This window comes from Rhinatrema bivittatum, chromosome 6, assembly GCF_901001135.1.
Source record: "Rhinatrema bivittatum chromosome 6, aRhiBiv1.1, whole genome shotgun sequence".
NCBI classification, from domain to species: Eukaryota; Metazoa; Chordata; class Amphibia; order Gymnophiona; family Rhinatrematidae; genus Rhinatrema; species Rhinatrema bivittatum.
The window spans coordinates 182,621,397-182,646,936 of record NC_042620.1 but is presented as its reverse complement, the minus strand read 5'-3'; the positions used below and the strand labels follow the sequence as shown (position 1 = coordinate 182,646,936).

At 42.9% G+C, this 25,540-nt stretch overlaps 1 protein-coding gene across 2 annotated transcripts in view; it reads left to right on the top strand.

Annotated features, from left to right (window-relative positions):
* Window positions 1-25,540, top strand: part of ALS2 (alsin Rho guanine nucleotide exchange factor ALS2) — a 282,347-nt gene that overhangs the window by 195,643 nt on the left and 61,164 nt on the right. For both annotated transcript variants that reach the window (XM_029606273.1, XM_029606274.1), the window contains exons 17-25: window positions 144-210; window positions 500-699; window positions 979-1,044; window positions 4,644-4,742; window positions 5,370-5,534; window positions 6,872-6,983; window positions 8,803-8,880; window positions 9,255-9,388; window positions 9,773-9,937. In XM_029606273.1, coding sequence (XP_029462133.1) covers window positions 144-210; window positions 500-699; window positions 979-1,044; window positions 4,644-4,742; window positions 5,370-5,534; window positions 6,872-6,983; window positions 8,803-8,880; window positions 9,255-9,388; window positions 9,773-9,937 — 1,086 coding nt within the window. The remainder of the gene's footprint in view (window positions 1-143; window positions 211-499; window positions 700-978; window positions 1,045-4,643; window positions 4,743-5,369; window positions 5,535-6,871; window positions 6,984-8,802; window positions 8,881-9,254; window positions 9,389-9,772; window positions 9,938-25,540) is intronic.

Sequence of the window (25,540 nt, the reverse complement as noted above, 5' to 3'; positions counted from 1 at the left end):
AAGCCAGCAGCCCTTATACATATCATGTCTCAGTCAGAAGTTTGTTCTTAAATACTTTGTTGGGGGAAAATAAAGAAGCCTTCTTCTTGGTAAACTTCTCCAGTTAGTTTTCCTGATAGGGTTTATCTGGTTTCCTCTGCTAGGAATGGTTTGAAGCTCACAATGCCGGAGGAACAGTTCACACTTATTGCATCAACACCACAGGAGAAGGTAGGCAGGCGGGCATGGAAGTGACTGCTGTCCCTCTCCCTGCTCTTATTGTAATAATGGAGTGTGTATTTGTACTGTGCACAGAATGAGTTGACATCGCATAAGCTCTGGCATCAGGCTCTCTAGAATTTCTAAGACTAGGTTATTCTCAAATTTACTCTGCATTGGCAAAAGAAAAAGACTGGAGAACACCAAGCAAAATACAAACGGCAAATTAATTCTGAAAAGATGGGGTAAACACTGGGTTATTTTTGAAGGGTCTTAATTTGTTTTACTTTTTCTTTTTCAGACTAAGTGGCTAAGGGCCATAAGTCAGGCTGTGGATCAAGCTTTAAGGGGAGTCTCTGACTCATTCCTTCTTGGATGTGGAAGTATTCAACGACAGGAACCCCCCATGTCCCGTAGTGCCAAATATACTTTTTACAAGGACCCTCGGCTGAAGGATGCTGTGTATGAGGGCCGTTGGCTTGCTGGAAAACCCCATGGCAAGTAAGAGACCTAGCTGAACCTTGGTAGCAGAAATGTCTATTTGTTAGGAATTTTTTAAAAATTCATTATTATCTATTGAAGCGTATAACTTTTAAAAAGGGGGTTGAGGGAGTGACATAACTTGTTACCATTACTTTTCCTACTGTGGGCCTGATGTACTAAGCATTTTTCCTATAGACAATAAAAAGGGCTAATGGGAATGTAATACTTGCTGTTTTTGTTTTTAAAGCATACAGCTTTATGAATGATGAAGCTGATTTTGTGTGTTGTATATTTCAGAGGAATACTAAAATGGTCTGATGGAAGAATGTACTCTGGAGTGTTCCGGAATGGCCTGGAGGATGGGTGAGACCATTGCAGACTTGAGTAGTTAAGCAAGAGTGGCTAAAAGGAGATTTTTCATAACCTTCTCCTATGCCTAACGTAGTCTTGGGAATGGGAGTGAACTAAACAAGTTGCTCACATTCCCTGAAATTCCTTATTGCAGTTATAACTTGGCCTTCTTCAAGAGATCAGTAAGTAATCCAAAATAAGAGGTTGAACTGACCTATAAGGATTCAACATTAGTACACAGGATACCATATGTGTAACTGCATTTGATGTGTCCCCTTTCTGCTCACAGTGCTCTGCTGACATCCTCTCTTTGCTATAATTTGTTTCTCATCCATGATATGAGTTGTACTGTTGTAATATTTACTGCAGCAGTGGGTCTAGATGGCATGATAGATTAATATGCTAACTTTCTTCTCTGAAGAATAAAGAAATTGAAATTCCCTGTACGTACCCGGATCAGTCCAGACCATGGGTTGAGCCTCCTGTCCAGCAGATGGAGACAGTCCAAAACTGTAAGGGTATCCTATATGAGGACAGAGCCTACCCTGTAACCCTTCAGTATTCGTCTGTCTCCAGCAGATGCGACAGCTCACCCTTCGGTTCTCTGTTATTATTTCTTAGCCTCTTCTGTGGGGGTTTTTGTCTGTTGTCATTAGCTCAGGATCAAGCAAGTGTGCTAACTTTGGAGGATTTTAGATTTGTGCTCTGATTTGTACATGCGTTACTGGGGGCACAAGAAGGTTTTGGGATCCATGGCGTCCACTCTGGAATTGGTTCCCTGGGTCTTCGCTCATCTGTGTCCCTTACAATCAGCATTGCTGTCCCGCTGGAATCCGGTGTCCGAACAGTTTCACCTACTGCTTCCACTTACAGACTCCGCGAGAGCCAGTCTCGACTGGTGGCTTGTCTCAGATCATCTGATGTGTGGCGTTCCCCTGGTAATGCCCGACTGGACAGTCGTCACCACGCATGCCAGTCTCTCCGGCTGGGGAGCGGTTTGTCTGGGAAAGTCAGTGCAGGGGCGGTGGTCCAGAGAACAATCTTAGTGGTCTATCAACCGCCTGGAGACCAGAGCCATGGCTCTGGCCTTGCAAGCGTTCCTCCCGCTCCTTCCGGGAAAGTTGGTCAGAGTCTTGTCAGACAATGCAACCGCAGTGGCCTACATCAATCGCCAAGGAGGAGCCAGGAGTCTCCCGGTAGCGACGGAGGCGCAACAGTTGATGATCTGGGCGGAACAGAATCTCGTCAGCATTGCAGCATCTCACATCGCCGGGGTAGACAACATACAGGCAGACTTCCTCAGTCGTCACCATCTCAATCCCAGAGAGTGGGAGCTAGCCGCCGAGGCGTTTCAGCTCATCTGCGATCGGTGGGGCACGCCACACATGGATCTGATGGCCACATTCCAGAATGCCAAGGCTCCATAGTTCTACAGTCGGCGCAGAGAGACAGGAGCCGAGGGGGTCGATGCCCTGGTCCTTCCCTGGCCAATGAACATCTTACTGTACGTGTTTCCTCCATGGCCTCTGATAGGCAAGGTGATCCAGCGAATAGAGCTTCATCCGGTGGAGGTGATTTTAGTAGCTCCAGAGTGGCCACGGCGCCCTTGGTTTGTGGACCTACTCAATCTGTCCACCGCGGCTCTTCTTCATCAAGGCCCCGTCTGTTTGGAAGAGGCGGGTCGCTTCTGTCTTGCGGCTTGGCTTTTGAAAGGCAGCGGCTGAAGAATAAAGGTTATTCGGACGCGGTGGTGGGCACGTTATTGAGGTCATGAAAACAGTCTACTTCCTTAGCTTATCTTCGAGTCTGGAAAGTTTTTGAAGCCTGGTGTATGGATCGCGCGGTGGATCCTTCGCGGGCTTCGGTGTCATTCTAGGTTTTCTTCAAGCCAGTCTTTCTAAAGGTCTCTCTTGTAGTTGCCTCCGGGTGCAGGTGGCAGCGCTTAGTTGTCTCCGAGGTAAGGTCCAAGGGGTACCGTTGGCGTTACACCCAGATGTGGCACGTTTTCTTCGGGGGGCAAAGCACTTATGTCCTCCGCTTCGCCATCAGTGTCCTTCTTGGAACCTCAATTTGGTACTTTTGGTCTTGTGTGCGCCGCCTTTTGAGCCTATAAAGCGGACGACACTGAAGGATCTCACGTTGAAGGTGGTATTTTTGGTTGCGATTTCTTCGGCCCGTTGTGTGTCTGAATTGCAGGCATTGTCGTGTAGGGAGCCTTTCTTGCGAATCTCTGATTCAGGGGTGTCCTTGTGGACAGTTCCCTCCTTTCTACCAAAGGTGGTGTCTTCTTTTCACTTGAATCAGTCGATTGAGCTTCCCTCCTTCTCCGAGGTGGAGCGATCGGATCCTATGGCACGGGATTTACGGAAACTAGATTTTCGCAGGGCTTTGATGGGATATCTAGAAGTTACGAATCCTTTCCATGTGTCCGACCATCTCTTTGGGTTGTGGAGTGGTCTGAAAAGAGGTGGTATGGCCTCAAAGACTACGATAGCTCGCTGGCTGAAGGAAGCTATCGGTTCAACATATTTACTGCATGGGAAAACTGTTCCGGTGGGCTTTCATGTCCATTCAACACAGTCACACGCTGCTTCTTGGGTGGAATGTCATCAAGTGTCACCCCAGGAAATTTGCAGGGCGGCTACTTGGAAATTGTTGCACACTTTTGCAAGGCATTACCGATTGGATGTTCAAGCTTCGAATTCTGGGGGATTTGGAGAAGGGGTGCTCCGAGCGGGCCTCTCTGGATCCCACCCTCGGTATGTTGGCTCTGGTACATCCCAGGTGTCTGGACTGATCCGGGTACGTACAGGGAAAGGAAAATTAGTTTCTTACCTGTTAATTTTCGTTCCTGTAGTACCACGGATCAGTCCAGAGCCCCGCCCATGGCTGTGTACTCTAAAGTAACGGAGAGTCCGCTCGTATGTTATTTTTTTTTCTGGAGATTTGTTCTACCTTATCGCTTGTTCCTTTGGTTCTGCGAGTTCTGTTCCCCGTTGGGGGTTTGACTACTCCTTTTTAGAGAAGGAAGGATAATTAGTTGTATAGTTTGGTTTTGTTCCATTCTGCTTTGACATTACGTAAGACTGAGGGACTATGGGTGGCACCTTGGTATATATGGCAGGGTTGTTTGAGAAAACTTCTCTGTCTCCATCTGCTGGAGGGGAGGCAAAACCCAGGTGTCTGGACTGATCCGTGGTACTACAGGAACGAAAATTATCAGGTAAGAATCTAATTTTCCTTTAGCTGGACAGATTTGGGAAAGCTACCATTTGTCCTTGAGTGAGCAACAAAAAATTAATCTACCCTTTGGGATCATCAGGTTAACTTGTAGCCCAGATTGGCCACTGTTGGAGACTGGATGCTGGGTTCGATTGTATGACTCAAGCCTAGAATATCTGATGTCTATCCAGTTTCAATTAGTGTTTTCTACTTTGAAAGACTGAGTTATAGATTCATGAATTTCAATCTGTGAACCTCAGGTTTGCACACATCCTAGGCAAAATTAGCCTTCCAGCTTATGGAATGTGATGTCTTATAGCCATTTCTTCCTGTGTGTGTGCATATTGCATTGCAGGTGTTTGGTTTATGTACATCTCTTGTGTTCGCAGGTATGGTGAATACAGGGTTCCAAACAAAGCCTTAAGCAAGGATGATCATTACCTGGGATATTGGAAGGAGGGCAAGATGTGTGGACAAGGCATCTATAGGTAATGCATAGCTTGTGTGCTGTCAGCATAAAGGGAAGTTAATGTAACTTGTTTACACTAAAAAGGCAAAGGAGCTATTTGAAATTTGTGAAGCCCTTGAATTTGACCTACAAAGAATATTCCAGCTGCCGTTCTCTGCAGCACTTAACTGCTTCAAAGCTAGATTAGAATTTAGCCAGAAGTCTACTGATTTGCATTGTCAGTGTTTTTACTTGTTTGTTTTCCTATTAATAATTTTATCCAAACGGGCATAGAATTTTCACACTCTATCTCTTCTGAAACTTAAATGCAGCCACATTTGCAGTGGATAGCCTGTTATAAAATTTTGATACCTGGATTACACGAGCCGCTTAGCAAAAAAAATAAAAAAATGTTCATGAATTGCAGTAAGGTAAGATGAGCTACAGAGAAAAAAATAATTGCCTTAGTGGCAGAATGTGTGTTCAGACTTGTATTTCAGGAATGTCTGTGTACTTTTTGCTACACAGTGAGATTTCTGATGGAAATTGCCAATCTGCTCTCAGTCAGAGTTGACATTTGTCTAGTTTCTGAAAGGCTGAGCAAGGAGTATTCTGTGAGAATATCCGCATGCTGACTTGACTGTTTTACTTCTCTCTGTATGTGAAGCTATGCCAGTGGTGAGGTATACGAGGGCTACTTTCAGGATAACATGCGCCATGGTCATGGTCTCCTGCGCAGCGGCAAACTTACATCATCTTCACCCAGCATGTTCATTGGTCAGTGGGTGATGGATAAGAAGACTGGCTATGGTGTCTTTGATGATATCACAAGGTAGGTAGCTGAAATCTTCAGGTTTGTTCCTGAAATTTAATGAGTTAACTCTTTTTTCGCAAAGATTTTGAATGTATTGGTTCCTTCTTATTTTGATTGGAAGTCATAATATATGACAACACAATCTGTTGTGCATCAGTTAGTCCTGGGGGAATTCACAGAATTTGTGCAGAATTGCCAAATTCTGTGCAGAAAATGGCAGAGGAGACCCTGGCATGCCGCGAACAGAGCGCACGAAGATGAAGGCCCGAGTGGGGCGTACTCCGCTCGCAGCGAAGATGGAAGGCTCCTGTGTGCCGCGAACGGAGTGTGCTCCGCTTGTGGCAAAGATGGAAGGCCCTTGTGAGAGTGAATGTGTATGGGGGAGGGGAGGGAGCAGGGAGAGGGGGGTGGGAGCATGGGTAGTGAGAGAGCGGGGGGAGGGGGAGGATGCTTGAGTGTGGGTGCCAGAGAGAGGGAGCCTATATGAGGAGATTGTGAAGGAGTGTGTATGTGTGTGAGAGATTTGGAACTCGTGTGCATGAAAAAGGGATCGTGTGTATGCGTGAGGGTGCTAGCCTGTGTGAAAGGATTGTGTATGTGTGAGACAGAGCCTTTGTGAAGGGGTGCGTGAGAGAGACATAGCCTGTGTGAGGATGTATGTGTGAGAGAGGGAGCTTGTGAGAGTGTGTATGCAAGAGAGGGGATGAGGGGATGTGTGTGCAAGAGAGTGAGGGAGCCTGTATGAGGGTGTGTGTATGTGTACTAGAGAGAGGGAGCATGTGTGTGAGAGAGGGAGGGACAGAGGGAGCCTGTGAAAGGGGCAGTACTGAGAACAGGGTCAAACGCTGGGACTGGTGATAGAGTGGAAGGGGTGGACCCTAGAGGTGGAGGGGAGAGAGACTCGCAGGTGGAGGAGTTGGGGCCTGAGAAGGTAATGTGGCCAGGGGAGTAGGGAGAGCGAGTGGAAGGGACACTCTTAAAGTGAATTTCTAGGGAAATTCTGCTAAAAAAATGTTAAATTCTGCATCTCTAATAACTTTTTTTCTGTATTAATTTAAAATGTAATTACTTAGGCTGTCATGTAAATTGTGTTATTTTGACCAATATAAAGTTTGCTGAATTTAAAGATTTTTTTGTGCAGAATTCCTCCAGGAGTAATCAGTGGGTTGTGCTGTTTCAGAGAAGCAATTTGTAGATCAGCATTAAGCTGATATTCCTGAGACTTTTTACAAGGTGGGAAAGATGGCCCTGAGCAAGTGATTGCTCTAGAACTAGAGACCTAGTTCTAGTGATTGCTTTAGAACTAGAGTGCATATCCACTTGCATGTTCATTTGTCTTCCTTGCTATTGCTCAGGGGAGAAAAGTATATGGGAATGTGGCTGGAGGACCTACGTCAGGGGAATGGTGTAGTAGTGACACAGTTTGGACTCTACTATGAAGGAGCCTTCAGCATCAACAAAATGATGGTAAGTCAGGTCTTATACTGTTACTGTCTAGTAATATTGTTCCTGTGTAGCAGGTATATTTTAAGAACATAAGAAAATGCCATACTGGGTCAGACCAAGGGTCCATCAAGCCCCGCATTCTGTTTCCAACAGTGGCCAATCCAGGCCATAAGAACCTGGCAAGTACCCAAAACCTAAGTCTATTCCATGTTACCATTGCTAATGGCAGTGGCTATTCTCTAAGTGAACTTAATAGCAGGTAATGGACTTCTCCTCCAAGAACTTATCCAATCCTTTTTTAAACACAGCTATACTAACTGCACTAACCACATCCTCTGGCAACAAATTCCAGAGTTTAATTGTGCATTGAGTAAAAAAGAACTTTCTCCGATTAGTTTTAAATGTGCCCCATGCTAACTTCATGGAGTGCCCCCTAGTCTTTCTACTATCCAAAAGAGTAAATAACCGATTCACATCTACCTGTTCTAGACCTCTCATGATTTTAAACATCTCTCTCATATCCCCCCTCAGCCGTCTCTTCTCCAAGCTGAAAAGTCCTAACCTCTTTAGTCTTTCCTCATAGGGGAGCTATTCCATTCCCCTTATCATTCTGGTAGCCCTTCTCTGTACCTTCTCCATCGCAATTATATCTTTTTTGAGATGCGGCGACCAGAATTGTACACAGTATTCAAGGTGCGGTCTCACCATGGAGCAATATAGAGGCATTATGACATTTTCCGTTTTATTCACCATTCCCTTTCTAATAATTCCCAGCATTCTGTTTGCTTTTTTGACTGCCGCAGCACACTGAACCGACAATTTCAATGTGTTATCCACTATGACGCCTAGATCTCTTTCTTGGATTGTAGCACCTAATATGGAACCCAACATTGTGTAATTATAGCATGGGTTATTTTTCCCTATATGCATCACCTTGCACTTATCCACATTAAATTTCCTCTTGCCATTTGGATGCCCAATTTTCCAGTCTCACAAGGTCTTCCTGCAATTTATCACAATCTGCTTGTGATTTAACTACTCTGAACAATTTTGTGTCATTTGCAAATTTGATTATCTCACTTGTCGTATTTCTTTCCAGATCATTTATAAATATATTGAAAAGTAAGGGTCCCAATGCAGATCCCTGAGGCACTTCACTGTCCACACCCTTCCACTGAGAAAATTGTCCATTTAATCCTACTCTCTGTTTCCTGTCTTTTAGCCAGTTTGCAATCCACGAAAGGACATCACCACCTATCCCATGACTTTTTACTTTTCCTAGAAGCCTCTCATGAGGAACTTTGTCAAACGCCTTCTGAAAATCCAAGTACACTACATCTACTGGTTCACCTTTATCCACATGTTTATTAACTCCTTCAAAAAAGTGAAGCAGATTTGTGAGGCAAGACTTGCCCTGGGTAAAGCCATGCTGACTTTGTTCCATTAAACCATGTCTTTCTATATGTTCTATGATTTTGATGTTTAGAACACTTTCCACTATTTTTCCTGGCACTGAAGTCAAGCTAACAGGTCTGTAGTTTCCCGGATCGCCCCTGGAGCCCTTTTTAAATATGGGGGTTACATTTGCTATCCTCCAGTCTTCAGGTACAATGGATGATATACCCTCCTAATCTGTTTCAGAGCAAAATGTCCCATCACACTGTATTTCTTACATTACTGATATATTTAGCATCATGTTGAAATCCTCTAGTAGTTTGCACTTGGTAGAAAGGGGTGCCAGATTCACTAAAAACATACTGGGAAAGAGAATCCTCTTGTTTCATACCTAATGGGTGCTCTAGGTTTGTTTTTCCTCATTGCGGTATGTTTTGTTTACTAGGGTACAGGGACTTTGCTTTCTGAGGATGATACAATATATGAAGGAGAGTTTTCAGATGACTGGACACTGAATGGCAAGGTATGAAATAAAGCAATTTTCTTTGTTTATAAAAGCGGTAGCGTTATACAAAATTTTGTCTTCGTGTTTTTCTTACATTTTCAGTTTTATCTTTAAAAAAAAAAAAAAGAACCTTTGTTTTCCATTGTCCTTGGTTTGGAAAAATCTCATTCCCTGAGCCAACTCTTCATTTTTTCTTTCTATATTTATACTTTACCTTTGTTGCTGGAATGCTCTATTAGATACCGATAAGATTCAGCACAAAACTAAGAGGTGTTTTTTGGTACCAATCATTTCTTTTCTAGTTATTCTCTTAGATTCACTTCAAACCATTCATATCTTCTCCGTCTCATGACACATTCTTCCCTTTTTTCTGCCTACCATATCATTCTCAGGGAACCCTGACTATACCCAATGGAGACATCATTGAAGGCTTCTTCAGTGGAGAATGGGGATCTGGGATAAAGGTCACTGGAATCTATTCTAAGCCCAGCCTGTATGACAGTGATAAGGAGCAGCCTAAAGCCCTGTGAGTCTTATTTTTGGAACTGTAATTATCACTGGGCTTCCTGCTAGAACAGCCTCATGTTTCTGCTCTAGGTTGATGGTTTTGTAGTAATTGTGTGTGTTCTTTCTTTTTATTTTTTTGAGATACTACATTATTAAAATGCAACTTTATTTTCCTAAAGAAAAAGTATAATTTGTTTTTCTTTAATCTTTCTGTGGTTGGGAATAACTATTTATTATGTCTAGTGACAGTGCCTCTATGTAGGTGGAGGTAAAATCCTATATATTACGGTACTTTCCTTGCATAGCACATGATATCTAAGTGAGCAGCATCATAGCCACTATGATCTTGGCTCAGATGAGACTCTAGCAGCAGTGGATGATAACTGTGTGGTTGCATTGGCAGGAAACTGGGGAACTTGGCTGTGCCAGTTGATGAAAAGTGGAAGGCAGTATTCCAGGAGTGCTGGAGCCAGTTGGGATGTGAGGATCCGGGACAGGGTGATGTGATGAAGGCATGGGATAGCATTGCTGTAGCTCTTACCACAAATCGACGGCAGCATAAAGACAGGTCAGTGCCCAAATGTGCACTAGAGGCATAGGTGATACTCTACAGGTGTAACAGCACACAATAGGTAAATTCACAATAATCTGCAAGAAATATTATGGGAAAAAGTCAAATTTCAAAGATTCTTATGTTTAATTTTCCTCTTTCTTTGGTAATGGTGTGGTTAATAATATATTATAAGCTATTAAAACAGAGAAACGTGATGGCAGAAAAGGACCATACCAAGCTTAGCTTGTCTGTCCATCCACAGCAACTGGTCTGCTCTACAATCCCTACCACTCCCTCACATTCCTTGTGCTTGCCCCATGCTTTTTTGAATTTAAATACTGTCCTTGTCTCCACCACCTCCACTAGGAGGCTGTTCTATGTATCCACTACCCTCTCTTTAAGAAATATTTCCTTTTCAGGCAGTCAGACCAGTCCAGACAAATGGGTTATGCTCCCCGACCAGCAAATAGAGACAGAGATCAACAGGTTTGCTGACATCACCCCTTTTATGATCCATGCTGATCTCAGCCTGCCAGTATTTTGTTTCCTTATATCCTTTAACCCTTAAAAAAAATTCCCAAAAACTAGATAATCAATGTTTTAATTCTTCATTGAAAACAAAAATCTCTTTTCACCAAAACTTTCTGTATACCAAACATTTTTGTAAGAAGAAAGTGGTTGTTTCATAAATCTTTCAAGGAACCAATCAAGTTGTCCTCGTTAATATTTTTAATCATGAACAAACCACCGTCTCCCTATATTTATTTTATTATTTATCACAAAAACTTTTTTTGTTAAATTATATTTTTATATATATAAAAATGTTTGTGAAAAGTAGATCCTTGTCCAACATATGAAAAAGTTTGCCAACAGAATATACTTATGTTTTCATTTAATTTTATTTATTTATTTATTTATTTTAAAGAATTTATATACTGCAAATTAAGCAGGGTCTGACTAAGCAGTTTACAAAATTTTTAAAACGTACATAATAAAAATTCGCAAATTAAAATAAACAGAGAAAAATAAAATAACATTTACCGAAGGACATTAAAACGTTTGACACAACTTTAAGAGACAGGATTTAGAAAAATAAAAGCAGATATTATGTTCATGACTATAAGTTTTTCTAACTGTAGAGTGTTGTTAAGTAATGTTATAAGCGGCGGCAAAAAGATAAGTTTTCAAAGCCTTTTTAAATTCTCTCTTGTTTGATATTAAATGGATTTCATCGGGGATAGTGTTCCAAAAAATTGGTCCGGCGACAGAAAAAGCACGTTTCCTGGTAAATTCTAAGTGAGCAAGTTTTACTGATGGTATTTCCAACATGCATTTGTCCATTGATCTCAGTTGTCATGTAGGTTTGTAAATTCTGAGCAGGGAGCAAAGCCATATTGAATTTTCATTATATAAAAGGTTGTGTATAATGTTAAGTATTTTATAAGTAATACGTTAAGGTATAGGCAGCCAGTGTAAATGTATTAAAACCGGAATAATATGCTCTCTGAGTGGTATATTGTACAGTAGACAAGCTGTAGCATTTTGAACTAACTGTAATGGGTGTGTGGTAGACTTTGGCAAACCAAGGTATAGTGCATTACAGTAATCAAGACTGGTTAAAATGAGAGATTGTGTCACAGAACGAAAGTCTGAAGGAAGTAAAAAAGGTTTTAATTTCCTAAGTAAATGAAGCTTAAAAAATGATTTTTTTTACTACTGCTGATATATTTTTTGTCATTGTCAAACTTGCATCAATGATAGTGCCCAAATTTCTTACTTGATGTTTTATTTTGATTTCTTGACCATCAAATGTAAAGTTGACCGGTGGTTGAAGTTTTGAGTCTGGCACAACAGATAGAAATAGCAGTTCGGTCTTTGCTGTATTTAATTTGAGTCTATTATGGGACATCCAGGTTTTTATAGCCGTTAAGTATAGACAAAGCAGCAAAAGGGTTTTTTTCCAATTGTCAGTAAATGGAACAATGAATTGAATGTCGTCAGCATATATTTTAAAAGACAGATTTAAGCCAGTTAAAAGATGACAGAGAGGAAGCAAATAAATATTAAATAACAACGGTGACATTGTTGAACCTTGTGGGACTCCAGATTTGGTAGAATACCATTCAGATTTTGACTTACCGACGATGATTCTTTGCTTTCGTCCAGTAATGAATGAACTGAACCATTTTTTTACAATACCATTTATTCCTATTTGTCCAAGGTTGAGCAATAGAATATCATGATTCAGAGTGTCAAATGCTGCCGAAATATCTAAAAACACCATAAGATAGTCTGCATTTGAGTCAAAGCCTCTTGTAATAGTATTGAATGAAGAGATTAGTAAGGATTCGGTACTATGACCCTTTCGAAAACCATGCTGGTTTGCATGGAGTAAATTATTGTCTTCTACATATTCTGAAAATTGACGAAAAACAACAGCTTCAATGATTTTTGAGATAGAAGGCAGTGATGCAATTGGTCAATAGTTGGATACATTTGATTGATCTTGATTTTTGCCCTTCAAAATTGGCAGAATGGAGGTATTTTTCAGTTTCTGGAAAAACTCCTTGAGATAAAGAAGCATTAACTATATTTACAATTGATTCTGCAATGGTTTCCTTAATATTTTTTAACAAGTATCCCAGACAGGAGTTAAACGGGCTATTTGATGGCTTAGAATTCATGATTATTTTAATTATATTATTGCTGTCTACTTCATCAAAATCACTAAAAGAGCTAATGGTAGGGGGTAACGTTGATACCGGTATTGGAAGCATTGAAAATTCTGCTGATATTATCTCTATTTTATTTGCAAAATGTTTTGCTATGCTGTTACGTAACTCGCTAGTCATATTGTGAGTCGAGGTTTGGGTTGTTAAGTTTCTTACTATGTTAAATAATATTTTTGGGTTTCCATTTGCAGCTTGAATTTTAGTTGTATAGTGTGTTCTTTTTGCTTTTATAATTTCTTTTTTATATTGTTGTAAGAGTGTATAATAGGCCTGTTTTCGAACTGGCAAAGGATTCTTACACCATTTGCGTTCTAAATTAAGATCGTACAAACGCAAGCTTCGTAAAGTATCATTATACCATGATGAAGTGATATTTGTAAATTTTTTGTAAACTTTAAAAGGTGCTATTTGATCTAAGGTTTCTGTTATAGTATTATCCCAGTAAGCTAATATGTCAAACTTCATGATAAGGATTTTGATTTATTTTTGGAATTATTGATTTAGTAAAATTATCTATATCAATTTTTTGACGTTTTGTAACGTAGATATTATTTTGTTTATTTTCCTCTTCGTTGTAGTTAGTAGATTTAATTTTTCCTGTAATCTTTATCAAATAGTGATCCGACCATGGTACAGGAGAAATTTCAGTAGTTAAATTGATAAGTGATTGGTTATACCAAAATTGATCCAAGGTATTTCCTAATTTATGCATAGGTTCTTTTATTAATGGTAGCAGGTTGAAACCTGATAAAGCATCTATTAAATTTGAAACTGTTTGTTGAGGTGGCTGACTATTAAAATGAAGGTTGAAGTCTCCAGCTATAACTGTGTTTGAGAGGTCACATGGTAGTGTGACAACTGTTTCTAAAAAGGAGGACAAATGAGCTGCAAGAACTCCCAGAGGACTGTAAATTAAGCATATATTAATACAGTGGGTAGAAATTAAGAGAATTTCAATCGGGGTATCATTTTTTGGAATGAGTTTCTTACACACTCGCATTTTAAAATTTCAAAGTGCTTGCAGCTTGCTGCCTATGTCTTCCATGCAAAATGGCGAACCCCATGGAAGACATGAAATTTTGAAATGCGTGTGTGTAATCATAGAGATATTACTTTGGAGAGCTGAGATGTGCGGCGGGCAAGTGATTTCCCCTGATGAAGAATTTATTCGAAACTTGGTCTTGTTGGGTAAAAACGCATTTGCGGATTGAAGCATTCGAGGCATTCGAAGGTCTAGAACGGGTAGATGTGAATCGGTTATTCACTCTTTCGGATAGTAGAAAGACTAAGGGGGCACTCCATGAAGTTAGCATGGGGCACATTTAAAACTAATCGGAGAAAGTTCTTTTTTACTCAACGCACAATTGGACTCTGGAATTTGTTGCCAGAGGATGTGGTTAGTGCAGTTAGTATAGCTGTGTTTAAAAAAGGATTTATTTATTTATTTATTTATTTTATTTTATATACCGACATTCAATCGAGATATCACATCTGTTTACAGGTAACTGAGCGGATAGGGCGAGTTCTGCCCTATTTTACATTATAACATGATAACAAATATAACATGGTAACAATTATAACAGGAATATATGGAAAAAATAATATTATGGCATATAACATATGTACATTATGTCTTGATGATAAAATAATTTAGGTATCAGGGTTGATTGAAGGAAGTAAGGGGAGGGTGGGCAGGGGGGGAGGGTCGGGGGAGGGAGGATAGGAAGGAGGGAGGTATGAGGAGGGGGGAGAGATGCATTCGGGCAGGTTAAGTGTCAGGTGGGAAAGCTTTTAAGAACAGCCATGTTTTGAGATGTTTTTTAAAGACTTGTGATGAGGGTTCATTTCTGAGATGGGGGGGGGGGGGGGGGGGGGGAGGGAGTTCCATAGGGTCGGGCCCGCTATTGTTATGGCTCATTTGCGGGTTGTGTTGAGGTGTGCAGTTTTGAGATTGGGGATGGAAAGAAGGCCAGTGTTGGATGACCTGAGATTTCTTTGTGTGGGGTATGGTTGTATTGCATTGTTTAGCCAGTTCATTTTGTTGGGGTTTTTTTTGTGTATGAGGGTGAGGGTTTTATATTGGATTCTTTGTGTGATGGGCAGCCAGTGGAGTTCTTTGAGAGTGGGTGTGATGTGGGAGGATTTTCTGTTGTTAGTGATGATTCTGGCGGCGGCGTTTTGTAGAACTTGTAGGGGTTTGATGTGGATTTCTGGGAGGCCAAGGAGGAGGGAGTTGCAGTAGTCGAGTTTTGAGAAAATAATTGATTGAAGGACTGTTCGGAAATCATGCGCTTGGAGAAGGGGTTTGAGTTTTTTCAGTGTTTGGAGCTTGAAGAATCCATCCTTAATTGTATTGGAGATGTGTCATTTAAAGTTGAGTTGGCTGTCAATTGTTGCGCCCAGGTTTCTTGTGGATGGGGTGAGTGAGATTCCTGAGATGCTTGGTACCCCCGGGTTGTTTGAGCCTGCTGGGTTGTTTGGGGGGGTGCACTTGAGGGGAGATGCGGGACGGTCATCGTGGATGTGAAGAATTTCTGTTTTAGCTTGGTTGAGGCAGAGTGATAGTTGAGATAGCAGGTGGGATAATTTTGAGCTGAGTTTGTTCCATCTTTCCATGGTGAGTTCAATGGACTTGCTTATGGGGAGTAATATTTGTATGTCGTCTGCATGGACGAAGTAAGTGAGGTTTGCGTCTGATAGGTATTTGCATAGTGGGAGGAGGTAAATGTTGAAGAGGGTTGAGGATAGGGAAGAACCTTGAGGGGCGCCATGTGTGAGGGGCATTTGGGAGGATTCAGATGAGTTTGTCTTGACGATGTAGGATCTGTTTGAGAGGTAGGATTTGAACCATTTGATTGTAGTGTCTCGTAGACCAATTTCTTTAAGTCTGGTGAGGAGTGTTCTGTGGTTGATGGTGTCAAAGGCGGCTGATATATCAAGAAGTATCAGGAGGAACGATTTGCCTCTGTCGTGACCTCTGAGGATGGTATCGGTGAGGGCGAGGAGGAGGATTTCGGTGCTGAAGAATTTTCTGAAGCCATGTTGTGTTAGCTGGAGAATATTATGGTCGTCAAGGTGTTCTGTAAGTTGATTGTTGACTGTTTTTTCGATAATTTTTGCTAAGAATGGGAGGTTGGAGACTGGTCTGTAGTTTGCTGGGTCTGATTTGTCGAGTTGAGGTTTTTTGATGATTGGTTTGATGATGGCGTTTTTGAGTTTGTCTGGGAAGATTCCTTGCTCGAGTGATAGGTTGATGATGTAGGTTATTGGTTTGACAATAATCTCTCTGAGTTTTTTGGATAAGTTCTTGGAGGAGAAGTCCATTACCTGCTATTAAGTTCACTTAGAGAATAGCCACTGCCATTAGCAATGGTAACATGGAATAGACTTAGTTTTTGGGTACTTGCCAGGTTCTTATGGGCTGGATTGGCCACTGTTGGAAACAGGATGCTGGGCTTGATGGACCCTTGGTCTGACCCAGTATGGCATTTTCTTATGTTCTTATGAGGTCTCAGCGTCTACATCTAGCTAAGTATTTTTTGTTGGTCTATTCAAGACTATGAAAACAGAAGTATATTCTGTTGGCGAACTGTTTTTCATATGTTGGACAAGAATCTACATTTCACAAATATTTTTATATATATAAAAAAATAATTTAACAAAAAAACTTTTTGTGATAAATAATAAATTAAATATAGGGGTGGGGGGGGGGGGGGCGGTGGTTTCCCTGTACGTAACAGGATCAGTCCAGACTGTTGGGTTATGCCTCCCTTCCAGCAGATGGAGTCAGAGAAAAGCTGAAAAGCACCCCCTAGATATCCTAGTGTGCCACCTGCGATCCCCCAGTATTCTCTGGCTCCAGCAGATGAGAGGATGGCATAACCTGCTGTCCTGATCCTTCTTAATTTTTAATGATTCTTGAATAGTTATTAGGCTCATTTGGTGTCTACCCTTATTCCTCTGGCTAGATCAATTTACTGTAAGTTTAAAAAAACAGTGATATATTTTTGTCATCATTTTGAACTTTCCCAGGCAGGCAAGGTTAGGCAGTGCCTACGGCCTTTATACCCGGAGAAATTTGCCCTTGCCCGGTGACTTAGGGGGGAGATTTACTGGTGGGCCGGTCCCTCTCCCCCTTAGACAGACCCAGAGATGTTCCCATTCCTCTGGGTGCTGTAGTTGCAGGGAAGCTCATTCCCCTGCTTGTTGACTGACTAATAATAAAAAATAAATAAATAAATAATAATAATTATAATAATAATAAAAAGTTCTATCGAAGGCGCTAGGTAGTTTGTTACTTACTTTAGTCAGCCCTATCCTGCCGCTTTTCTCCCGGGCCTCTGGAAGGGGTGGAATTTTTTCACTCTCCTGCATTTATTTTTTTCGCGTGTTTGCCATGCCGCGAGGGACCCGGTGTTAGGCCTGTGGTGAGTCGGCGCCATGGCTCTCCCGCGAGGGCCTCTGCTCCCGATGTATTCCCGGGGGCGAGGGGCCTCGCAGCGGCCGATGTCGGCCCTGTTGCGCTCTCGCTGCGCAGGAGCCAGTCAGCTCAATCAGTGGCAAGAGGCCTGCACCGCCCCCGCTCGGTGCGGGAACGGCGGCCATCTTGCCTGCTTCAGGTCCCGATGACTCAGAGGGAGGAGATCTTCCTCCACTTTCCCTGCCTGCTCTGAGCCTTCAAAGGCCGCGTTTTACACAGCCTGCCTTGACTCCACCTCCAGCCTTGCCTTCGGACTCTGCTCCTCCCGCGGGGGGGGGGGGGGGCCCTTAAAGCGACAGCACCCATTTTCCTCCCAGTTTGTCTTGCTGCTCCACAAGGCATATATGGAGGCTGAGGCTGACTGGGAGGCACAGCCTCTGCCTGCAAAGACTTTCAGGCCGACGGGGGACCAGGAACCTGTTGTTTTGAGGCTTCCCCGTCCAGTTCCTACCCAGGAGCTTCCAGTTTCTGCCACGCCTCCGGATCCCACGATACCGGACAATCCACAGTGGATTTAAGCGATGACGTGGATACCGCCGCTCCAGTAGAAGGTGATGATCCGCAGATACTCCGCTTATTCCACAAGGAGGACCCTTTAATCCCACATGTACTACAAGAACTAGATATTCCGGCTCCCGAGCCAGTGATGGACTCTTCCGCGGGCGATCCAGTGTTGTCCAGGTTGCGATCTCCTCCTCTAACCTTTCCTTTTCATCCGAAACTTTTCCATATTATGTCCCGAGAATGGGATGCTCCGGAAGCCTCTTTGCAAGTTAGCGGAGTATCTGCGGATCATCACCGTCCACTGGAGTGGCGGTCTCCACATCATCGCTTAAATCCACTGTGGATGTGTCCGGTATCGTGAAATCCGGAGGCGTGGCAGGATCTTTGCGGGTTAGCAGGACTATGGAAAAACTTTACCCGCTACCCAATGATTTCTTGGAGCTTCTCAAGGTTCCTAAGGTGGACTCGGCCGTCACGGCCATAGACAAGCACACCACCATCCCGGTGACCGGAGGGGCAGCTCTCAAGGATCTCCAGGATAGGAAGCTGGAGGTTTTACTCAAGCGCATATTTGAGTTTTCCACGCTTGGAGTAAGGGCGGCTGTTTTGCAGCAGCTTTATGCAGAGAGCTACACTCCGCTGGATTCAACAATTACTCACCACTCAGAACCTTCCTCCGGGGGAGGCTGAGCAAGCAAACCGCATGGAATCGGCAGTTGCCTATACGGCTGATGCTTTGTACGATCTTCCCCGCACCTCGGCTCGGACTATGTCCTCAGCAGTGTCTGCAAGGAGGCTTCTGTGGCTCCTTCATTGGTCAGCAGATGTTTCTTCCAAATCCCAGCTGGGATCCTTTCCTTTCAAGGGGATACTGCTGTTTGGGGATGAACTTGAACAGCTGGTTAAGAACTTGGGAGAGAACAAAGTTTACAAGCTGCCTGAGGAAAAGCCCAGATCGTATTGTCCCTTTGACGCGTTCCGAGGTCGTTTTCGGGGTCAGCGCCATTTACGTACAAGCAGGATGTCCTCTGCTGCTCCTAGACAGACATCGGCCAGGTCTCAGTCCTGGGCTCATTCCTTTCGTGGTAGGCGGCCCCAGCGTGACGGCGCATCTCATGGTTTCGCCTCCAATAAGTCTTCCCAATGAAGTTGCACCAACCCATTCCTCTGTTCCAGAGATCGGGGAGGTGCCTCTCCCTGTTTTGCGAGGAGTGGCTCAAGATCATGTTGGATCAGTGGGTCCTCTATTATAAATCGCAGTTACGCTTTGGAATTTGCTCGCCCTCTTCGGGATCTCTTTTTGGTGTCCCCTTGTGGATCTCAGCAAAAACAGGAGATAGTTCTTCAAACTCTGTCTCTATTATTGGCCCTGGGGGCGATTGTTTCGGTGTCATAGGTCGAGCGTCCGAGCGGTTGCTACTTCATTTACTTCGTGGTTCCCAAGAAGGAAGGCTCCTTCCGGCTGATCTTGGACTTAAAGTCAACAAAATGTTTCGGATTGAGAATTTGAGATCCGTGATTGTGGCCGTCCACAAAGGCGAATATTTGGCTTCTTTGAATCTGACAGAAGCTTATTTGCACACAGGAATCCGCGCTCACCATCAACGGTTTCTGCGGTTCCAGGTCTTGGGAGAGTATTATAAGACTCGCGCCCTTCCCTTTGGGCTAGCGACTGCTCTGGGGTTTTCACCAAAGTAATGGTGGTGGTGGTGGCGTGCCTTTGGAAGGAAGGGATTTTAGTTCAACCTGGACGACTGGCTCATCCAAGCAAAGTCTGAGGCACTTTACAGACTGGCGATCCAGTCGGTTGTACAATGCTTGCAATCCCTGGGCTGGGTTGTCAATTATGACAAAAGCCACCTGGTCCTGTCTCAGGAGTTGGAATTTCTAGGAGCCCGTTTCGACACGTCGCTAGGCAAGGTTTTCCTACCCACCCTCCGGATGGAGAAGTTGCTGGCTCTGCCTTTGCCCATAGTGTGGGACTATTTACAAGTTCCCTGTACGTACCAGGATCAGTCCAGACTGCTGGGTTATGCCTCCCCCCCAGCAGATGGAGTCAGAGAGAAAACTGAAAAGCATCCCCTAGATATACTGGTGTGCCACCTGCAATCCTTCAGTATTTCCTCTGACTCCAGCAGATTGAGAGGCATAACCTGCGGTCCTGTCTGTTCTGGCTAGTTTTCGTCTAAAAACATTTCCAGGTGTTTATTATTATTCTGACTAGATCAACTGGTTTCTTTCTTTGGTTTGTTTTTGGTTTTTTTTAAATAAAACAAAGTACAATAGATATTTAGCTTAGTGGTTGTTCTGTTCGGTTACGCACAGCGTAAAGGCAGGCATTAAGAGCACTGCTCTCACTGACCCTTGGGCCTTTGCTCATATGAGACCTTTACAGAGGGCATTGCTCTCCCATTGGGATTCCAAGTCGGAGGTGTTCCACTTACCCTTGCTCCTGCTGGAACCAGCCAGGGCCAGTCTCGATTGGTGGTTGGTTCTGGATCACTTGCTTCAGGGCATGGACTTGGAAAATCCCCAATGGACAGTCATGACAACAGATGCCAGCCTCTCCGGGTGGGGAGCAGTATGTCAGTCCTAAACGGCACAAGGTCAGTGGACAGCTCTAGAAGCCAAGTGGTCCATCAATCGATTGGAAACCAGGGCAGTTCGCCTAGCTCTACGTCATTTTCTTCCCCTGGTCAAACACAGGGCGGTACGGATTCTATCCAAAAATGCAACCACTGTGGCTTACATAAGTCGTCAAGGAGGTACGAAGAGTCACCTGGTCGCCTCCAAGGCGGACAGGTTGATGGTGTGGGCAGAGCACAATCTGACCCGTCTGGCAGCATCTCATATATCTGGGGTGGACAATGTCCAAGCGGATTTTCTTAGCCGCCAACGCTTAGATCCCGGCGGATGCGATGGCTCTTCTGATCCGCCAGTGGGGGATTCCCCGGCTGGATTTGATGGCAACTCGATTGAATGCAAAGGCGGCACGCTTCTTCAGTCGCAGAAGGGAGCACGGGTCGGAAGGGGTAGATGCCCTGGTCCTCCCATGGCCTCCCGACATTCTTCCCTACGTGTTCCCCCCCATGGCCGCTGGTGGGAAAAGTTCTACGGCGAATAGAATCTCACCGAGGGCCGGTTGTTCTAGTGGCCCCAGAGTGGCCGCGGCGACCATGGTTCGCAGACCTCATCAACCTGGTGGTGGACGGTCCCTTGCGTCTTAGACATCTACTGAACCTCCTCTGGCAGGGTCCAGTATTTTTCCATCAGGTCGATCGCTTCTGTCTAGCGGCTTGGCTTATGAAAGGAGACAGTTAAGAAAGAAAGACTACCCTGAGTCTGTTATTTCCACTCTTCTCTGTGCTCGAAAAACCTCTTCGTCTCTTATCTACGTTCAGGTGTGGAAGGTCTTTGATTCTTTGTGCAGTAGGTCTGGCGTGTCCCCGCGGCGGGCCACTATTGTCCACATTCTTGCTTTCTTGCAAGACAGTTTAAAGAAAGGTTTGGCGTCCAGCTCACTCAGAGTGCAGGTAGCGGTTTTGGGTTGTTTTCAAGGTAAAATTGATGGTGTTCCCATTGCTACTCACCTGGATGTGGCACGATTCTCGAAGGGGGCCAAACACTTAAAGCCGTCGGTATGCGCGATCTGTCCGTCATGGAGTTTAAATTTGGTTCTACTGGTCTCTGCGCTTCTCCTTTTGAGCCTTTAAAGAGGGCTACGCTGAAGGACTTAACGCTTAAGACTGTGTTTTCCTCGTGGCTATCTGTTAGGCTAGACGGGTGTCAGAGATTCAAGCATTGTCATGTAGGGAGCCTTTTCTATGCATCTCTGACTCTAGGGTTTCACTTCGGACAGTGCCTTCCTACCTACCGAAGGTAGTATCAGATTTTCATGTCAACCAGTTGAGTTACCGGCATTCTCAGATGAGAATAGGAATTCCCCTCAAGCTCAGGATCTGAGGAGATTGGACGTCCGCAGAGTCCTTTTGTGGTACTTGGAGATAACTAATCCTTTTCGATTGTCTGATCATCTTTTTGTATTGTGGAGCGGTCCTAAGAAAAGGGGCTAGGGCTTCTAAAGCAACTATTGCCCGCTGGTTGAAGGACGCTATTGCATCAACTTACATATTTCACGGGCGATCAGTGCCGGATGGTCTAAAGGCGCACTCTCTTAGGTCACAAGCAGCGTCCTGCACAGAAAGCCAATGTGTGTTGCCCCAAGAGATTTGCAGGGCAGCCACTTGGAAGTCTTTGCACACGTTTACTAAGCATTACCGTTTAGATGTCCGGGATGCAAAGGTGGATTCTTTCGGCAGCAGTGTGCTTAGAGCGGGACTCTCAGGGTCCCACCCCTTCTAGGACAGCTTGGGTACATCCCAGCAGTCTGGACTGATCCTGGTACGTACAGGGAAAGGAAAATTGGTTCTTACCTGCTAATTTTCGTTCCTGTAGTACCAAGGATCAGTCCAGACACCCGCCCATATGCAGGAGAGTCCGCTCGAATACTTGTTCTTTTTTCTCTTTGCAGACTTTTTTCTAAGATTGCACAACTACACAACATTGTTTTTTGTCACAAGTTATAGTTTTTATAAGGTTAATAATCTTTGCCTTGATCTAGTCATTGGTTGTTAAATTTACTTCATTCTGCTTTGATATTCATTATACTGAGGGGGATCGCAGGTGGCACACTAGGTTATCTAAGGGGTGCTTTTCAGCTTTTCTCTGACTCCATCTGCTGGAAGGGAGGCATAACCCAGCAGTCTGGATTGATCCTTGGTACTACAGGAACGAAAATTAGCAGGTAAGAACCAATTTTCCTTTGTTCATGAATAAAAATAATGAAGACAACCTAGATGGTTCCTTGAAAGATTTATGAAACAACCACTTTCCTCTTACAAACATTTTTGGTGTACAGAAAGTTTTGGTGAAAAGAGATTTTTGTTTTCAATGAAGATTAAAATATTGATTATCCAGTTTTTGGGAATTTTTTAAGGGTTTAAAGGATATAAGGAAATAAAAAAATACAGGAAAATATTTGAGGGTTGTTTGATAGTACTTGGTTTAGTTACCCCCATCTGTGGATTTTTGGATTGGAGTATTCTGTTTCCAGCAGATGGTAAGAACATAAGAAATTGCCATGCTGGGTCAGACCAAGGGTCCGTCAAGCCTAGCATCCGGTTTCCAACGGAGGCCAAACCAGGCCACAAGAACCTGGAAATTACCCAAACACTAAGATCCCATGCTACTGATGTGTTGGACATAATTCGGTTTTTGAGGGGTGTTGAGTAAAAAAATTATCTTATTAATTTTAATTGTATCACCTAGTAACTTCATTGTGTGGATATTTGAGGAGCAGTAACTTGGTTGTCCTGATGTTTCTTTGAAGCATTGTATCTTGGATGTGAGTACTAAAGAGGAGGCTCTTTGAGGAGATGAGAGCAGGTTTGGAAGGTTTCCACCCTAGTTAGAGTATCTACTCACCCAACCTTTCGCAACCCTCCTCATTAAACATTTGTCTCCCCTCAGACATCAGGGATCTAGGAGCATGGCTTGACAATCAACTTAACTTAAAAAAATTTATAAATACCATCACCAAGGACTGTTTCTATAAACTACAAGTCCTCAAAAAGTTAAAACCACTCCTTCACTTCAACGACTTTCGCCTCGTCCTACAATCCATTATTTTTTCAAAACTCGACTATTGCAACGCAATTCTACTTGGCCTCCCTGCCAACAGTATTAAGCCCCTACAGATGGTACAAAACGCCGCTGCCAGAATCCTAACAAACACCAATAAAAGAGAACATATTTCCCCCATTCTGAGCAACCTCCACTGGCTACCCATCAAACAGAGAATCCTTTTTAAAACCCTTACCATTATTCATAAATCAATACACAACATCGCACCGATATCACTCCAAACTCAACTTCGTCCACACTTATCCTCCAGACCCATCAGAAGCGCCTACAGAGGCACATTGTTCGCCCCTCCAGCAACATCATTACTAAGAAAAAGAGCACTCTCAACTGCAGGACCACACCATTGGAACGCTCTCCCCCCAGACCTACGCCTCGAACCCAGTCTACCAGAGTTAAAAAAAAAGTTAAAAACCTGGCTCTTCAGGCAAGCGTTCCAATCTCAAGAATTTAACTAAGCGCCTTATCCTGACTGAACTTAGGAATATTTTGTATTACGGTTAACAATATACAATATTATCCAAAATTAAATTTAAATTTAATTTTACGTTTAATTTAAGTTTAACATGCTAATTGTCTTAATTTTAATTTAATTATGAAAATATTTAAGTATTTATTGTTATTGTTCAATGTTCAAGGATTGTATTATATTTTATTGTTCTATGTATTATATGTTATTGTTCAATGTTCTTTGTAAAAAAACCCCGGTCTGACCTCCCAGACCAGGGCAATCTTTTCGTTTCATGTAAACCGGACTGATTTGTATTGTATACAGGAATTCCGGTATATAAAAATTAAAAATAAATAAATCAATCAATCTTGAATAAATTTCATTTATCTGAACTGGGTCTTACTGGATGATGGTAAGGAGATAATTTTCTTTCCTTGAGACCAGTCAGACCAGTCCAGAACCCTCCTTGTTCTACCAAATAGGTATAAACCTCAGGTCAACCGGCAGAATTGGGAATGATTTGTCAGAAATTTCTACAAAGTAAGTGAGTGCCTTACTGAGTTTGTATATTCTGTTTCCTTTCTGCTTGCTCATTGTTTCCATTTGGAAATAGTGTTAAAAAAAAAAAAAAAGAAAGAAAAGAGAAACAAGAGATAATTTTGAAATTGTTGTTGTCCACAGTTAGCTTGTTAAAGATAATATTGGCAGGCTGAGGTCAGCACAGATACATGTAAAGGGTGATATTAGTGAATCTGTTGATATGTCTGTGTCTGCTGGTCTGAGAACATAACCCATTCAACTGTAATGATCTGACTGGATTTAAGGAAAGAAAATTATCAGATAACTAATTTCTCCTTTCTTAGATTACTCCTGAGTCCTACCCCTTTCATCTTCCCAGAATATACCCTCTTAAATCTTCACATTTGAGATCCACCTTTCCGAGAGGCCGGCCTACCTCTTGTGCATTAATAACCTGGAGATATTTAAATATCTCTTATCTCCTCTTATCACAGCTTACCTCTAGGGTGTACATGTTTAGATAAGCCTGTCCCATATGCTTTTGTTTTTTTATTTTTGTTCTGACTAGTGCTTCAGGATGCTACATAGACTGTGTAACTCGCACCTTTTGCCAAAAATCTCACAACATAGAAGCACATAGGAGTTAGTGTTAGAGATTTGATCTCTTGTATTTATGTAGCACTAGAGGGTTTTCATCCAATCAAATTGCTGATGCCCCCCCGCCTCCACCTGTAAATTCCATGCAGTGTTAGTGTGTACGATAGAACATTTATGATTTGTTCTCCACAACACATTATCAGACTTTCAAAAATAATTGTGCTTTGGAAAACCCTGATCACAGCAGCTTCTGTATGTCTTTTAAAAACAGAGTCACACTGACTGCTGCAGGTGTTTATGGGCTGGGTGTGATCAGATGCTATAAGATAATTGGTGCTGCTGCTTGGAATGTCTTGGTATTTATAAGTGTCACTACAAACAGATTTGGTCGCAAGAATTCCTCTCCTGTCCTCCCCCAAAAATGACTGGCTTTTGAAGCAAGGTGAGCCAGAACTGTAGAACAGTTACACACAAACAGCAAGTCACACTGGCAACATCTATTAATTTGTTATAAAGCATCTTGAAATTGTACATTAGTAAGCTTGCTGTAAGGTATTGTAAGTGTAATGCACAGTATACCTTTCTCATATAAGATATTGCTGAATGCAAAACTGTTGTAAATAATTGTCTGCTCC